Source organism: Notolabrus celidotus, chromosome 1 (genome assembly GCF_009762535.1).
Source record: "Notolabrus celidotus isolate fNotCel1 chromosome 1, fNotCel1.pri, whole genome shotgun sequence".
In the NCBI taxonomy this organism is placed as follows: Eukaryota; Metazoa; Chordata; class Actinopteri; order Labriformes; family Labridae; genus Notolabrus; species Notolabrus celidotus.
Genome location: NC_048272.1, coordinates 37,972,401 through 37,990,073, shown reverse-complemented (window position 1 = coordinate 37,990,073; position 17,673 = coordinate 37,972,401). Strand labels below are relative to the sequence as shown.

General features: G+C 41.5%; 1 protein-coding gene across 1 annotated transcript; it reads left to right on the top strand.

The window, feature by feature from the left end:
- Nucleotides 1-4,055: 4,055 nt before the first annotated feature.
- On the top strand, nucleotides 4,056-14,499 carry cstf1 (cleavage stimulation factor, 3' pre-RNA, subunit 1). Its single transcript, XM_034689271.1, has 6 exons — nucleotides 4,056-4,345; nucleotides 4,471-4,680; nucleotides 7,158-7,435; nucleotides 7,519-7,716; nucleotides 7,835-8,225; nucleotides 13,839-14,499. Exons 2-6 carry the CDS (start codon nucleotides 4,512-4,514, stop codon nucleotides 14,096-14,098), a joined length of 1,296 nt encoding a protein of 431 aa, XP_034545162.1. The 5' UTR covers nucleotides 4,056-4,345; nucleotides 4,471-4,511; the 3' UTR covers nucleotides 14,099-14,499.
- The last annotated feature ends 3,174 nt before the right edge of the window (nucleotides 14,500-17,673 follow it).

Genomic DNA, 17,673 nt, shown 5'->3' with positions numbered 1-17,673 from the left:
TTTTAAAATATCTCTAAACAGATTTTCACAAAGCATGAGTGCAGTCAAGAATACATGAGTGTACATTCTGTTACAGGTTTATTTAAAAACAATTACTTGAAATCTCTAAATACTATACCATGGAATAAAAATAGAAACTAAGTTAATCCAAGCACAGAAAACCTAGTTTGAAATGTTCATCTGGAATGAAACAGTTATGTACAGGGTGTAAAATTAACACCTGCCAAGTGCCATTGGCAGGTAAAAAATTAGTTTGGCGTGTAAAACATAACACACACCTGCCAGTGGACTTTCGCCCATTTCTGTCAATTGTCAGGCTATTTTGACCCTTATGGTGCACTGTACTAATAAAGTGAAATCATAGTAAAAAAGTACGATTAACACAGGAAAACAAAATCTACCAACAGATAAAGTAACCTTTAACCTTGTTATTTGACTTTCAAATGGAGTAAAAGTAATAAGTTCCCCAAATAATAATAATACTCAAGTAAAGTACAGATACTGAAAAACTGTACTTAACTACATTTACTTTATTACTGTCCACCACTGAATTAAAGTAAGCGAAACACAGAAAAACACTCAACAGTAAGAGAGGGCTAACAAACACTTGTACAGATCCCAAAGTAGAAAGAAAGTAGTGTGAGCAGTGAGATGAAAAGAGGAGTTAAGGTTGTCATTGACTGTCTGATGTAGCAGCAGATAGATAAAGCTTTGAAAGTCATCGTCGTTTTGGGGGGGAACTTATTACTTTTACTCCATTTGAAAGACAAATATACTTTTGACTCCTCTACACTTATACCCCAGGAACTACACATTAACACTTTATTGCAATCCAATAAGGTCACACAGGTAAGAATCAATGAAGGCAGATACAGGTTTTCAAAAATAAAACAAAAGTTTAGCAAGTCAAAGGAAAAAAAAGGAAAAACTTGATAGTTTAGCTGAGAGGAAAGAAAAGGAATAGTTAAACAAGTCAATGAAAAATATTTAATGGAGGTTTAAAAGTGCTTTATTCTTACACCATTTAAAATAGGCCTACTACAAGAGTTAAGAGAAATATCTTCAAACACTACAATGAACCCCCAACATAAACAAACAAAATCTCTCTCTCTCTCACTCTCTCTCTCTCTCTCTCTCTCTCTCTCTCTCTCTCTCTCTCTTTCTCTCTCTCTCTCTCTCTCTCTCTCTCTCTCTCTCTCTCTCTCTCTCTCTCTCTCTCTCTCTTTCCCTCTCTCTCTCTGCCTGATTAGAGGAGGGAGCAGCATTCAAGAGCAGCACTAAACTACAGGTGCTGCCTGCCACATCTACTTACTCAGTACTTTATCTTTGAAGTCAGCTGGTGAATCTTCTTTTCTGAAATCAGATCCCAAAGACTGTAAACTGTTGGTGTACTTGTGTTTGGTTTGTCTCAGTGGTGTAGCCGTACCTCGGTTGAGCGTAGATCAAACGTTCTTCAGATCAGTCCGTTCATTAAGTCGTGGTGATGATGGTGATGGGGATGATGATTCTCTACCTGAGCACCACAGCCATATTTTTAACCCATGTTTGAGGTTTTGAAATAAAGAATGATTGTTTGTATTGTTGTAAATCTCTGATCTGTTTACCACACAAACTTCATCACAGCCTACAAAACATCAGCATCTAACCTGAGAAAGCATGTGGAGGTCTGGAGCTAACATACTGCTTTGATTCCAGATGAACATTTGAAACTTGTCTGTGCTTGTAGTAACTTAGTTTATATTTCATGGTGTACTTGATACATGGTATATATCAGGCCCCTCTCCTTTGGAATCATCTACCAGTCACGGTCCGGGAGGTGGACACCCTCTCTACTTTTAAGAGTAGGCTTCAAACTTTTATTTTGATAAAGCTTATAGTTAGAGCTTGCTCAGGCTTGGACCAGCTCTAAAGGTGTATTTCCAGCAAGTGTTCCGGGGTCTTTTGGCCCCCAGAACTACTTTACCCTGAACTAAAAGGTTCCTGTGCCCCCATTGTTGTCTGCGTTTCGACAGTGGGCTGATGTCCTGGGTAGATTGTACAAATCAGGTCAGTGATGTATGGAGGGGGAAACAAAGTAAATGCATTAAACCACCAGACCAGTAGAGGGCAGTAAACAAAGACGAATCCCATTCATCACAGATGACACCATAGAAGCAGACGGACAGGCAGGTATCATTATGAGCAACACAACAGTTAGCCTGTTAGCATGAAGAGACTCAGCTGTTTTAGATGGTGCTATATTTCATCACAGATGGATTCACTGAATCAACATGTGAGAGGAGATAAGCCCGAGTAGCAAAGACGTGTCAACACGGCTTTTAAATCCTTTTGAACTCAAAAAGCCATGGCAGAGATCGACCAGTGTTTTGGTTTAAACAGCGACCCTGTTAATTGGAGGCTTTCAGCCGGATGCATCCCTCATAAACGTCTTTAGAAGATCATTAAATATCTGATGAGGATATTTTGAAATCTTACTAAACTAGTTTGCATTCCCAGGAACTCCCTCTGTGTTTCAACAGCTGTGTAAACTCCACAAACACTGACACATTCAGCTGACGGTCTCCAGTTTACAGGGTCACTTTTAAAACCGTAACAGCAGGAGAGACGCATTCACGATGGGCTGAGAGAAGACTACTGTTACAAGCTGCTAAATCAAGAGAATCACAGCTTCTTCTTTTGAAAAGATAGAACAAATTAAAACTAATGAAAGAAAGAGAAATCAAGTGAATCACAGATGTGTGTGATGATACTGTGGATGGCGGATGGAATAAAAACCCTGCGGTTAATTTGCCAATCAGACACATTCAGCTTTGCAGGCCCTGCCCCCCGAAAGCGCTGGGACCTTTGAAAAGTACTACCCCCTAGCAGGGGCTTTTCAGAGGGGAGATTAACTACCCCTGAACTAAATTGAGACCCTGGGTCCTTTGGTCGAAATGCACGTAGTTCTGGGGTAAGGTTCCTCTGGTCAAAAAACGCCTTTAGATATGCTGCAATAAGCTAGACTGCCGGGGGAACTGACAAACTGGGATCCTATCTCACCCCCTTCCCCCAACCCAATCACTTACTTTAACTCCTCCTGTCCCATTAAAGTTACTAACCATAGACCTTTCTGGAGTCCCTGAGCTCCCTTGTCTTGTAGGTTCCTCTGAGCTGCCGTAACGTCCTCCTGTTTTGGACGTTCCAGACTCCAGCTGATATGGACGTGCTGGATTCCAGCGGCAACAGCTACTGCTACTCGTCTCATCACTATCACCGCTCCCTCTATCTCTTATTCTCCTCTATCCCTTTTTCCAGACCCAACTCGGTCGAGGAAGACGTGTGTCTAACATGAGTCTGGTTCTGCTCAAGGTTTCTGCCTGTTAAAGGAAGTTTGTCCTTGCCGCTGTAACTAGCTAAATACTACGAGGTGCAAAGCTCATGGTGGATTAAGAAGGGGTTAGAGTCTTACCTTGTCTTGGTGTTTGGTCTCTGTTCATAATTTGACATAGAGTGGTCTAGACCTGCTATATTTTCTAAAAGCGTCTTGAGATAATGTTTGTTGTGATTTGGTGCTATACAAATATTGATTGGTTGATTGATTGATTGATAGATAGATAGATTGATTGATTGATTGATTGATTGATTGATTGATTGATTGATTGATTGATTAATTGATTGATTGATTGATTAATTGATTGATTGATTGATTGATACTTTTTAGATATGAAATCATGTTTTCTAGATAAACAGAACGGAGCAGAATGTTCACCCATGCATTCTTGACTGCACTCATGCTTTGTTAAAATACGTTTAGAGATATTTTAAAAATTACTCTGAATACTTCGGTATTTTTTAAAGCAAGTACTCCAGGACTTTAACTTAAGTCATAATCTGACTGAACAACTTTCACTTGTAGTGGAGTAATATTTGACCAGGATGATCTATACTCTGACTTCAGTCATGAAGACGTGGACTTTGGATCTGTAAATATTGTGCATTTTGAACTGAATTGGTCCAGTAGGTGGCGGTAATGCGGCTGTTATGGCTGCAAGTCGCTGGTGGCTGAAAATCCCCGAAGAAGGCTGTGACGTCAGACGCAATTACGTGAAACGTCACGCACGCTTTGGTCAAGAAGCGCCATTGAAAGTTTACAGAGGGTTAACTTTGTATATTTGCACCATTTAAAAAGCCATAGTGAAGAATAATACGTCTCCGTTTCATCTGACGTGCATTGCTCGGTATGTTCTGCTTTCCGGTGATTTAATCAGCGTTTAATTACGGTTATATTTAACTCTTTATCAACCAGAGCAACCAAGCTAACGTTAGCAACCCGCTAGTTCCATTCATTCCCTGCAGAAGGTCTCAGGTAAGGTGAACACAAGTTATCACAGGTAACAGACTAGCTGTTTGCTGTAGTACTCATACAATAACCTTTGTCATCTTGTGAAAAGGACATTTCTTCACAATACTACATCGTGCCTTCCTTTACAGTGAAGTCAGGAGTCAGTGTTCACGGCTCAGCCTGACCCACCATGTTCCGTCCCAAACCGACCCTGAAGGACCGGCAGCACCTGTACCGGCTCATCATCAGCCAGCTCCTCTATGATGGGTACACCAGCATCGCCAACAGTCTCATCAGTGAGGTCAAACCCCCGACTGTAGTGTCCCCCTCTGAGCAGCTCATGCAGCTGGCAAAGATAGGTGAGTCCTGTTCCTGCTTTCAAAGCAATTCCTCAAGAATTTGACTTTCTGACAAAAAGTATAATGGCACATCAGACTATCCAACTGCAACTGGCTCCACTTTCAATCCAAGGCAATTTAATCTGGGATACAAAGTGTAATAATTCCTCTATAAGAAAATAATTCCCAGGACAGCCAAAGAAAAATGACATATTTCATACGTTTGATGAAAATTCTGTCGGGTAAGATCCTTGTATCTCAAAGAACTTCTTAGACTGTGTTTCAATATCGATGACAATGTTTGTTCATTTTGCAAAAACAACATAGAAACCACGGACCATGTATTTTTCTAAAGCGTTTTGGGTTGGAATCCACAAATGGATTACAAAGATAGTCTCATCCCTTCTATCTCCAGATATGATGTGACGTTTGGTATAACCTTAAACAACAAAAATGATGAACTCTGCATTAATGTGATTCTGTGTCTAGCAGAATTCTTTATACCCAAAAGTAGACTTTAAATGAATTTAAATTATACCTCAAGTCCTTAAAATTAGGAAAAATAGCACAAACAGTTCATGATGTTTTGAAGAAACATTCCCTATGAATTAGAAACTGAAAACTGATATGCCCTTATATTTTTTGATTCATTGTTTTTTTTTCTTTCATTCTTTCTTTCTTTATTTTTCCTATGTTAAGCCACAACCTAATTAACTGCACTTTAAAACATAGTCATTCATTTCAATATTTCAAAATGATGTACTGTTAATTATTGGCATGGCAGCTGTTTCCCTTGGCAATTCTATACTGAATGTAACCATATATATACAGTCGTATGAAAAAGTTTGGGCACCCCTCTGAGGCTGCATAATAATTTACTCTGTCTTCACAGAAAATGATCAAAGTGGCATGTCATTCATTTTCTAATCAAAACTGAGCACTGTGGTGTTTTCAAGACAAAAACTTTAAGTGTAGAAATATTAAATTGTATGAAAATAAATCAGATGTCAAAAGTAGGCTGTGCAAAAATTTGGGCACCCTTGTCATTGTATTGTTTTGAGTACCTGTAACTACCTAACCCTGATTTATTGGAACACAAAATTGCTTTGATGAGCTAATTTAGCATTGAACTTCATAGACAGGTGCATCCAATCATGAGAAAAGGTATTTAAGGTGGCTAATTTCAAGTTGTTCTTCTCTTTGACTCTCCTCTGAAGAGTCGCGACATGGGGGCCTCAAAACAACTCTCAAATGACCTGAAAACAAAGATTGTTGAGCATTATGGTTTAGGGCAAGGCTACAAAAAGCTATCTCAGAGATTTCAGCTGTCAGTTTCCACTGTGAGGAACATAGTGAGGAAATGGAAGGCTACAGGCACAGTTCTTGTTAAGGCCAGAAGAGGCAGGCCAAGAGAAATATTGGAGAGGCACAGGCGAAGGATGGTGAAAATGGTCAAAAACAACCCACAGACCACCTCCAAAGACCTACAGGATCATCTTGTAGCAGATGGTGTTAATGTTCATCCTTGAACAATTCAGCGCACTTTGCACAAGGAAAAGCTGTTTGGTAGAGTGATGCGTAAGAAGCCTTTTCTGAGCACACGCCAAAAACAGAGTCGCTTGAGGTATGCAAAAGCACATTTGGACAATCTGGCTTCATTTTGGAATAAGGTGCTGTGGACGGATGAAACAGAGATTGAGTTATTTGGGCATAACAAGCGCAGTTATGGATGGCGGTGAAAGAACACAGCATTCAAAGAAAAACACTTTCTACCCACAGTAAAATTTGGTGGAGGTTCCACAATGCTGTGGGGCTGGATATTTCAACAAGACAACGACCCAAAACACTGCTCAAAATGTTCTCAGGCATTAATGCAGAGGAACAAGTACAATGTTCTAGAATGGCCATCCCAGTCCCCAGACTGGAATATCATTGAAAATCTGTGAGATGACTTGAAGTGGGCTGTCCATGCTCGGAAACCATCAAGCCTAACTAAACTGGAGATGTTTTGTAAGAAAGAATGGTCCAAAATAACTTCAACCAGAATCCAGACACTCATTACAGGCCTGAGGAAGCGTCTAGTGGCTGCAAAAGGAGTCATTACTAAATATTGATGTGATTTTTCTGTTGGAGTGCCCAAATTCATGCACTTGTCTAATTTTGCTTTGATGTATATTGCACTTTCACCGTTAATCCAAAAAACATAATTTCACCACTGAAATATTACTGTACCCATTGGTTACTTGATAGATCAAAATGAAGTTGCTGATAAAAACACCCAATGATTTATAAATGAAATATAACAGAAATTGTCAGGGTTGCCCAAACCTTTTCATACAACTGTATATATATATATATATTTTTTTTTTTTCCTTACATTTGCAAGAAATGTTTAATAAAATAAGATAAAATAAAATAAATAGATGAAAGGTGTTGCTCCCGCTTCCTGCTCACCTGTGTGCAAGGTTTTAAATGACCCATGTCCCACCTTCTTCCAGGGATGGAGAATGATGACAGTGCAGTCCAGTACGCTATTGGGCGTTCAGACACAGTGGCCCCTGGTGTCGGTATAGATCTGGAATTTGACGCAGATGTCCAGACCATGTCCCCAGAGGCATCAGAGTATGAAACCTGCTATGTGACATCCCATAAGGGTCCGTGCCGCGTCGCCTCATACAGCCGTGATGGCCAGCTGATCGCCACCGGTTCTGCTGATGCTTCCATCAAGATCCTGGATACCGAGCGCATGCTGGCCAAGAGTGCCATGCCTATTGAGGTGAGGCCGGTTTGAGACCTGAGTGCTCTGTTGTTTAGTCCTGCAGGATTGTGAAGACTGTGTTTGTGCTTTGTAATCGTCAGGTGATGATGAACGAGACGGCACAGCAGAACATGGAGAACCACCCTGTGATTCGAACGCTGTATGACCACGTAGATGAAGTCACCTGCCTCGCCTTCCATCCAACTGAACAGATCCTAGCGTCTGGCTCCAGAGATTACACCCTCAAACTCTTTGACTACTCCAAGCCTTCAGCAAAGAGAGCTTTTAAATATGTACAGGTACGTGTATGTCCCTGCGCTGTTTATCACCTGTAATAGTGTACTTCAATCTGACCCTGTGTTAATAATGTTTATCTGTAAATCTGTAGCTCAATCCTCTCCATCTGTCTTCTTCCAGGAAGCAGAAATGCTGCGCTCCATCTCCTTTCATCCATCAGGTGACTTCTTGCTCGTAGGGACGCAGCACCCCACTCTCCGCCTCTACGACGTCAACACCTTCCAGTGCTTCGTGTCCTGCAACCCCCTGGACCAGCACACGGACACAATCAGCGGCGTCAGCTACAACCCCTCTGCTAACAGCTACGTCAGCTGCAGCAAAGACGGCAGCATCAAGCTATGGGATGGCGTCTCCAACCGCTGCGTGACCTCATTCGATAAGGCCCACGATGGGGCGGAGGTCTGCTCCGCCATCTTCTCCAAGAACTCCAAGTATATCCTCTCCAGTGGGAAGGACTCTGTGGTCAAGCTGTGGGAGATCTCAACGGGCCGGACGCTCGTCAAGTACACAGGTAAGGAGAGAACGACAAGAACCACAACACAGGTTCATGTGGGACTCCAACTGTCCCTGTACACCCTGCTGAGCTTGACTCTAGTCTGGCATTGTGACAAAACATGAGGGGTGTAGAATAAATCCTGGTTTTGTACGAGGGATGTCAATTTTAAGCAATCTCTGTGATCGATCTTTGGAAATGTTAACAAACAATTATTGATTAATCCTTTAAAAAATCATAGACGTTTTCCGTCAAAAGCAAAGCCGAATGCGTTTCTACTCCTAAATCAAATGTTCCTTATGGACACAATGTATATAACTGACAGTATTGAATAGCTACGGTTCCTATTGAGGCGTACAAAATGTTAAACACGCTGAATATCAACGTGTGGAGCAGGCTCATAATCTCTGTGGACATACAGTCATAAAAAAGAACTGAACAGAAACATATTTCAGACTCACAGGGTCCAGTTTTCTGTCTATTCGGTCATTTTGAGAAAAATAAGCATATGAACGCGGTCATGTGTCAGCCGGGAGCGCAACCGGGACATAATCAGTCCGGCGGCAGAGAGAAAAAGCGCTCGTGGAGACCTGTCACTCAGCCGCATCACCCAGATGATGGCAAAATTCCACCAGATCCGTGTCCGATCCGTCACGACACCAGATCTGATAGGTTTCTATTCAAGTCAATGTGTTAACTTCCACTGGATCCGCTCCGTTGCGTTCCAGCTGTGTCTCTGATCCGGCAGGTCAGAGCCCTCCGGATCAGATACACAAGACTTCTATTTTTGCCGTATGCCGGAGCACGACGCATCAATCTCAACAGAGCAGAAGGAGCGGGACAGGAAGTCAGGCACCAAAACAAAATGAAAACATCCAGTTAATTTTCAGAATAAAACACTCTGTGTGATCACCAGATCGTATTTCACTTAACTACAACAACAAACCGTCATGATGAGCGTAGCCAGGCCTGGAGTCAACAGGTCAGAGGTTTTCAGAGGACCAGAAAGACAACATGGATGAGGAGAGGAGGAGGAGAATCCTTGATTCAGTGACTACAGCGGGAAAACCTCGGTCACATGACTCCTGCTGTCCAGTGGTCCTGTTTCGTGCTGAGTTCTGAAAACACAACCTGTGGGTGTTGACGGAGGAGAGAGCTGTGCGCAACACCTTTAGTCAGCTGACTCACATCGAAACATGCTTTAATCTTAAAACACCTCCCTGATAGCTGAATGAAATATGAGACCACATGATGTTTGTTCCACATGATAGAAAACCAGAAACAAAAACAACGTGTCCGAGTTAAGATCCGTTAGATCCCTAGTTTGTACCCCTGCATTGAATCGTAGCCTACACTATATGTCCTCATAGCCCTGTTTCAACGCAGAAGCCTGTGCACTTAGCCTGACGTGCACCTCCTCCAAAATGTTTCTACGCGGCAAAACCCACACGGACTGCAAGCCCTGTGATTGGTCTGCTGAGCAGCATGGCATTTCTTGCATACATTGGCCTTACTCTCCATCTTCTCCTCTCTGCTCCTCTTTGTAATAATGACTGTATCATCAACAGCAACATGTATCAGCTCCAATATGACATAATCCACTCAGAGTCACCGAGTTCACTGTGGACAACATGAAGAAAACATAGTGGGTGAGAGAACAGGCGATCTGACTACCGTAGAAATCACACCTCCTACATGTGATCCTCTACTCGTCAAGAATTAAAGACACAGGTAGCACCAGGCTCCATCACCAAAGCGGAGGTATACAGACTGAAAGACAAAGTATTGTCGAGGACGACCACACTTGAATCACTTCTCCTTCTATTACTGCCTCATTATAACACATCGCAGAGAAAATCTCATACTAAGAAGAGGGGACGTGACCGGGCCTAGAGTAGCTTTCATAACATTAGAGTAACGTCTTCAAGGCTCACATTCCCCTAAATGATTGTGTCACATTCTGCAGCGTCTCCATGCAGACTGTGACGTGGAGGCTTTTCTTTGTCAATATTTAGGTAAGACGAAAATGATGCAATTAGTGTTGTAAACGGTCTTCTTACGAAAACACTCAGCAACAGTTCCCACACACTGGTTACGTGTTCAGAGAGATGGAGCGGTTAGCTTGTGATGAGCAGTGACGCTGAGGCACAGCTTTGTTGATCTAAGATAGAAACGGTCCCTAACAACTAAAATCCACATTGTGTAGTCCGGTTTTACAGACAGAGAGGCTGAAGAGACTTTATCAAAGCCAAATGAAGGCTTTAAACACTTTCTTCATTATGAACATGTGAGGCACACTGGACAAGCCAACATTAAACTGATCCTGATTAGTATGGATCAGAACTTTTGGATCCCATCCCTCCAAAGAATGTGCGATGTTATTCTCTGAGAGTGAGTGGAGTCTCGGTTTGCACAGCAGGTTTGCAGAATCTTACTCACCTCTGCAGCCTAACATGTGTAGTGACTATTCTGGCCTGATTTTAGTCCCTGTCTGGGTGCGGGTCGAGGGAGTGAGGTGTTTTTGACGCACGTCTAAAAGAGTCCAGTGTCCAATCCGAGGTTATCGTTGCGTTACTTCTTGCCATTTGTTGATCCAAATGAAAAACAGGTACAGACATCTTACTTTGAAGGTGATATGTGTGATGAGGGTAACAGTGATGTCTATAATTAGCAGTGAAAACATAGACTGCATAAAATATGGACGTAGTATCCGTGACGTCACCCATCTGTTTCTGAAGAACTGTTTTGAGACCAATCGGCGGCGGCAGCCATATTGCTTCTGTCGAGCCAGTGTGACGTAAAGAGGCGGAGTTTGAGCCTCCTAGCCAACAGCTACAGCGTTCCCCCAGTCAGCTGTGCCTCTCATTGGAAGACTTGTAATCTCAATATCTTTTGAAATTGCAGCGTTAGAAAAAACTCACCCCCCTCACAGTGAGAGGACATCAAGAAATGAGCTATCCAGACTCCACTCGTCTTTTGTCCCAGGCTGTAAACATGTTTATGTCTGCTGTAAAGATCATCTTTTTCCCATTCATGTGTATGCCACTTCTGGTACTTCCGGAGCCAGCCTCAAGCGGATCCTCGATGAACTGCAGCTTTTATTGGACTCATATTTTTAGACTGGAGGTCGCTGCTTGGATGAAAACCGTCTGCTCTTCCCGTTCCCAAGATCACAGCTTCACCTGTGCCCCTTCTGTAGAATGTACCTGCCCAATTACCTGAAGCGCCCCTTGTGGTGATTGTGCGAGTGACAAAAACAAAAAAAACAAAGCAGCATAGATAAAATGGCTCATACAATGTCTATTAAATTACTTGAAAAGTTACATTTCCTGACATCTAGTTAGTTATTCCTATTTTCTTACTCAGCTTCAGTTCTGCCTGATTCTTCATCTTGTTTTTCTATAAGGGGTGTGACGGTCCACAAAAGTGTTGGTACAGGTTGGAAAATATATATTCCTTTATAAGGAACTTAAAGAATTTTTACACACGGTCTAAAGTGCAGCATCAGTTCCCCGATGATCACAGGTAACCACTGTTTAAGTTCACTGCACAAGCTGAGCTCAGGTGATACAAACTCAGGATGTTTTGAGGTGATTTCTTCAGAGAGTCTCCGCCCTGAAACCAAAGTTTCATTAGCGTATGTGATGTGGGGCACAAGCTGTGTGGTACGTTTCTGTTTTCAGTCAGTGGTGGTACCTTGGATTTGCATTACCTTCAGGACTGCGTGAAGACGCTGTACCGAAACAGTTTGGGTACGAATACAAATACTTTTATACCCCAATTATCTATTACTCAAGGCTGATTTATACTTCTTGATGCGGACATGAGCACCACATACTTGTGTGTCGATGTGTCCGTGACCATAGACTGTAAATAAAAATGGACAGCGTTGCTCCGCCTCTTCCCGTTGTACAGTTCTGAAGCCAAAAAATCCCTCTCCTGGGCGCAGCCATTGTGCAGCCAGAGTCTGTGAAGCCACTGTAATAAGCTCCGCCCTGTAGCGTAACGTCACAAGACGCTGTGTGTCCTTTGAAGTTTCGTTCTACGGCGGCTGTCAATCAAAGGAAACCCGGAAGTAAAACCCCGTTTTTTAAACTCTGATAACTAACGAAAAAGAAACTTTTCAGAAAAAAGAGGCCTTGGACACAAAACAGTCAAATACTAACTACATATAACCACAGCATACGGATGTGAGAAACATTCGTACGACGTGTATTTATTTTTTAAAGTTTGACTGCTCCCCCATTCAAATGAATGGGGGAGACGGATTTTTGACCTATACTGCAGCCAGCCACCAGGGGGCAGTCACACTGCTGAAAGCTTCACCACCAGGGCCGTACCTGGCACGCTTGTCTGTGACGCGCAGCAATTCTCCAATATCTACACATGATACATGTTGCTGTTTATCATACAGACATGATTACATGAAGAATAGAGAGGAGGAGATGAAATACAATGCCAATCACACAATGGACCAATCACATGGCTTGCGTTCCGCGTCCATTCTACGTATAGTTACATTTTGGAGGGGGTGCACGTCAGCCATGTGTGTAGGCCTCTGCGTAGGTACGGGAGCTACATGGACCTCCGGTGTAGGCTACGCAGACGATTCAATGCATAGCTTTCTTCAGCTTCAGTTCTACCCATAGACTGTATAAAATATGGACGTAGTATCCGTGACGTCACCCATCTGTTCCTGAGAGCTGTTCTGAAGCAAATACATGGCGGCAGCCATATTGGAAATGCAGAACTCAACCAGGCAGAGTGTGACGTAGTGTGAGCCTCCTAGCCAACAGCTATGTGTTCCCGACCGGGAGTCATGTCAGTCATGTCCTTATTTGGGCAAAACTCGTAATCTTAATATCTTCTGAACCGTCACGTTAGAAAAAAATTCACCCCCCGTACAGTGTGTGCCATTAGAGAGATTAGCTTTGTAGGGCTGTTTTTTGAACCAGGCTGTAAACATGTTTATTAATGCTGCAAAGATCGTCTTTTTCCCATTCATGTCTATGTGGTTTCCGGTGTTTCTGCAGCCAGCCTCAAGCGGATTCTCGATGTATTGCAGTTTATATCACTTCAGCATGGGCTTCATCGTTTGAGACCGGAGGTTGCCGCTTGGTTCTACCTGATTCTTCATCTTGTTTATCTATTAGGGGTGTAACGGTACACAAAAACTTTGATACTGTTGCGCACACAATTTAAAGCACAGTTTGGGAAACACTGCTCTAAATGAACCATTAGCTCTTTAGGCTGCTGACCCTTCTATGTATCATGTAGCCACAAGTCTTGAGCCTGCTCTCGTGATTTTATCAAACCTGATCAGATGCATGTTTGAAATTTCTTCAGATGGCTTTAGTTTAAAAACGAGTAAAGCTTTAAACATTACAAATCAGCGAGAGAGGGAATATTGAAGCAGCTCATGGAGATTTAGTTGTTTTCATTCATCAATGATCTGTGATGATGCAAACTTTGAGAGGCTGCAGTTTTGCAATAACAGAAATCTTGATAGTGTAATGACAGAAATGTGGGCGGGGTTAGCGCACGGTCAGCTGAATAAAACTGAACATGTGTGCATTGCCTCTTGGTCCTGAACCCTCTGATTGGCTCGTTCTTCCTGTGTGTGTGTTACAGGCGCAGGGCTGAGCGGCCGACAGATGCACCGCACACAGGGCGTCTTCAACCACACGGAGGACTACGTTCTGCTGCCAGACGAGCGCACCATCAGCCTGTGCTGCTGGGACTCCCGCACGGCCGAGAGGAAAAACCTGCTGTCTCTGGGACACAACAACATCGTCCGCTGCATCGTCCACTCGCCCACGAACCCCGGTTTCATGACCTGCAGCGACGACTTCAGGGCCCGCTTTTGGTACCGCCGCACCACCACAGACTGAAACACACCACGCCCCCCCCATGATCCCACTCTCTCTTTGACAGGATGCTGGACTTTGCTGTCCCCATGTCTTCAGTCAACTTGCTGTTCATACTGAATGTTTTTCATCATCTGTGTGTGTGGAACTCATGTGATACTTCTTCTGTCCCCCCCTGCTTCATGTTCAGAGTCAAGAGTCAGGACGATACTTCTAAACACTTTGTGAAAGAGAAACTTTTGTCTTCTTCAGCCGATCGTCTGGCCTCTGAAACGTCTTTCACTGCTTAGAAACTTCATTTCTATCTTTCCTCATGTCTCACATTTCATAGATTTATGTTCTTAGTGACAGCAAAGTTCTCTTTTTCACTTTTATATTTGTGTTCTTTGATGTCATTCAGATTTTTATTAAACAATTAACAGGAACAAACTTTTCAAATGTGTTCTCTAAAGAAAGTCCTGTCATAACCACAACGACAATAACATGCTGCGGTTATTTTAAGACCACAGTTGGTGCTGCAAAAACTGAGCAACCTGCACACAAGCATGCACACACGCATGCACACACACATATATACACACACGTATATACACACATATACATACACATACATACATACAGTGCTGTGAAAAAGTATTTGACCCCTTCCTGATTTCTCACATTATTGCAAATTTTTCACACTTAAATGTTTCAGATCATCAAACTAATTTTAATATTAGACAAAGATAACCAGAGTAAAAATTGTATGCAGTTTTTAAATGATGATTTTATTTATTAAGGGAAAAAAGTGATCCAAACCCACCTGACCCTGTGTGAAAAAGTATTTGCCCTCCCCTTGTTAAATCACAAATGAACTGTGATAAACCTGAATCAAGAAATCACTTAAATACAACCTCTCTGACAAATCGAAGTGGGCTAAAAGATCTCAAAAAGCAACACATCATGCCATGATCCAAATAAATCCCAGAACAGATGAGAAACAAAGTCATTGACATCTATCAGTCTGGAAATGGTTACAAAGCCATTTCTAAGGCTTTGGGACTCCAGAGAACCACAGTGAGAGCCATTATCCACAAATGGAGAAGGCTTGGAACAGTGGTGAACCTTCCCAGGAGTGACCGGCCTACCATAATTACTCCAAGAGCACAGCCCAGACTCATCCAGGTCACAAAAGAACCCAGAACCACTTCTAAAGAACTGCAGGCCTCACTTGCCTCAGTTAAGGGTAAGTGTCCATGATTCCACCATAAGACAGAGATCGGGCAGAAACAGTATCCATGGGAGAGTTCCAAGGCAAAAACCCCTGCTGACCAAAGAGAACACAAAGGCTCATCTCACATTCACCAGAAAACATCCTGATGATCCCAGAGACTTCTGGGAAAACATTCTGTGGACTGACGAGGCAAAAGTTGAACTTTTTGGAAGGTGTGTGTCTTGTTACATCTGGTGTAAAACCAACACAGCGTTTGATAAAAGAACATCATACCAACAGTCAAACATGGTGGTGGTAGAGTGATATTCTGGGGCTGCTTTGCTGCTTCTGGACCTGGACGACTTGCTGTGATTGATAGAACCATGAATTCTGCTCTCTACCAGAAAATCCTGAAGGAGAATGTCCGGACATCAGTTAGAGACCTTAAGCTTAAGAGCACTTTGGTTATGGAGCAGGACAATGATCCAAAACACACCACGAAGTCCACCTCTGAATGGCTTAAAAAAAAACAAAATGAAGGTTTTGGAGTGGTCTGGTCAAAGTCCGGACTTGAATCCGATTGAGATGCTGTGGTATGACTTTAAACGGGCTGTTCATGCTCGAAAACCCTCCAGTGAGGCTGAATTAAAACAATCCTGTAAAGAAGAGTCGGCCAAAACTCCTCCAGAGAGATGTAAAAGACTCATTGCCAGTTATCACAAACACAGTTATTGCCTCCAAGGGTGGCCACCAGTTATAAGGTTTAGGGGGCAAACACTTTTTCACAAAGGGTCAGGCGGGTTTGGATAACTTTTTTCCTTATTTTTCCTTCCTCCAATAAATAAAATCATCATTTAAAAACTGCATTTAATGTTTACTCTAGTTATCTTTGTCTAATATTAAATGTTTCTTGATGATCTGAAACAATAAAGAGTGAAAAATGTATAAAAATATAAGAAATCAGGAAGGGGGCGAATACATTTTCACAACACTGTACACACACACACACACACACACACACATACACATTCACACTCATATATACATACACACACATACATACAAATACATACACATACATACACACATACACATACAAAGAAACAAATACACACAAAAACACATACATACAAACATACACATACATCAGACGAAAGCACATACACACACATATGCACATACACACACACACAAACATACATACACACATACAAACATAAACACACGTGCACACATACAAAGAAACACACACACATACAAACATACATACATACACACAAACATACACACCCATACACACACATACATACACAAATACAGAAACACGTACACATACATGCATAAGCACAAATACACACAAACATACACACTTACATACACAAATACAAACAAACACACAAATACATACACAAATACACATACATACACACATACATTCACACATACATACATCCAGACACATACATACATCCATACACACACATGCACATACACACGCACAAACACACACATACACACATACAGACACAAACATACACACACACATATATACACACACACATGCACATACATACACACACATACATACACACATGCACAAACACACATACATACACAAACATACACACACACACATATATACACACATACACGCACACACAATGCTTTATTCATTGCAGGACTGTTTACTCTTCCTGCTTTTTGTTTCTTTTTGTCACTTGAATATATCAGAAGAAAACTGATCCTGAGGTCTTAAAAACATCCTCATTTTGTAATAATAATAATAATAACTTTATTCATACAGCACCTTTAAAAAAATTAGCTTTAAAAAAGTGCTTTGACAAACAAAGCATGTTTCAAATAACAAAGTAAACCTTTTGAGAGACAGGAAGGAGGAATTTTAACAATGCAAAAAAGAATACACATAAATCAAACAGAATGAAGTAGTGTGACAGTAGACCAATAAATCATTGTTTGAGAGGTTTTTCAAAAATAAATAAATTAAACAAATAAATAAAATAGATAAGTAAATAAAAGCAGTAAAGGGGAAATAAAAGAGGTTTTCAAAATAAGAGGACGACTTCACATCAGGAAAATTAGAAAAAGTGAAAAGGATAAATTAGGACCATTAAAATAATACATAACAAAAATAAATAAATACAAATAAATTAAAAAAATAAATAATCAAAAATTAAAATGATAAATTTAAAGAAATTACAAATAAAATAAAACAATAAATAATCAAATCAAATTGTAACAATTAATTATTTGGATAAAAGCTAAAAAGAATAATAAAATAGAAGTAAAAGCAGTCAGAAGGGTAAAGTCACATAAAAGTAAGTCTGTAAAAACAGGTTTAAGAAGAGATTTAAAAGACGTCACAGACTCTGCAAGCCTTATCTCCTCA

Excerpts from the sequence above, each read along its gene's own strand:
- cstf1 (XM_034689271.1), top strand. The coding sequence starts at position 4,512 with ATGTTCCGTCCCAAACCGACCCTGAAGGACCGGCAGCACCTGTACCGG. Across the intron at positions 4,681-7,157 it reads CATGCAGCTGGCAAAGATAG|GGATGGAGAATGATGACAGT; the intron begins GTGAGTCCTGTT and ends ACCTTCTTCCAG. Across the intron at positions 7,436-7,518 it reads AGAGTGCCATGCCTATTGAG|GTGATGATGAACGAGACGGC; the intron begins GTGAGGCCGGTT and ends TGTAATCGTCAG.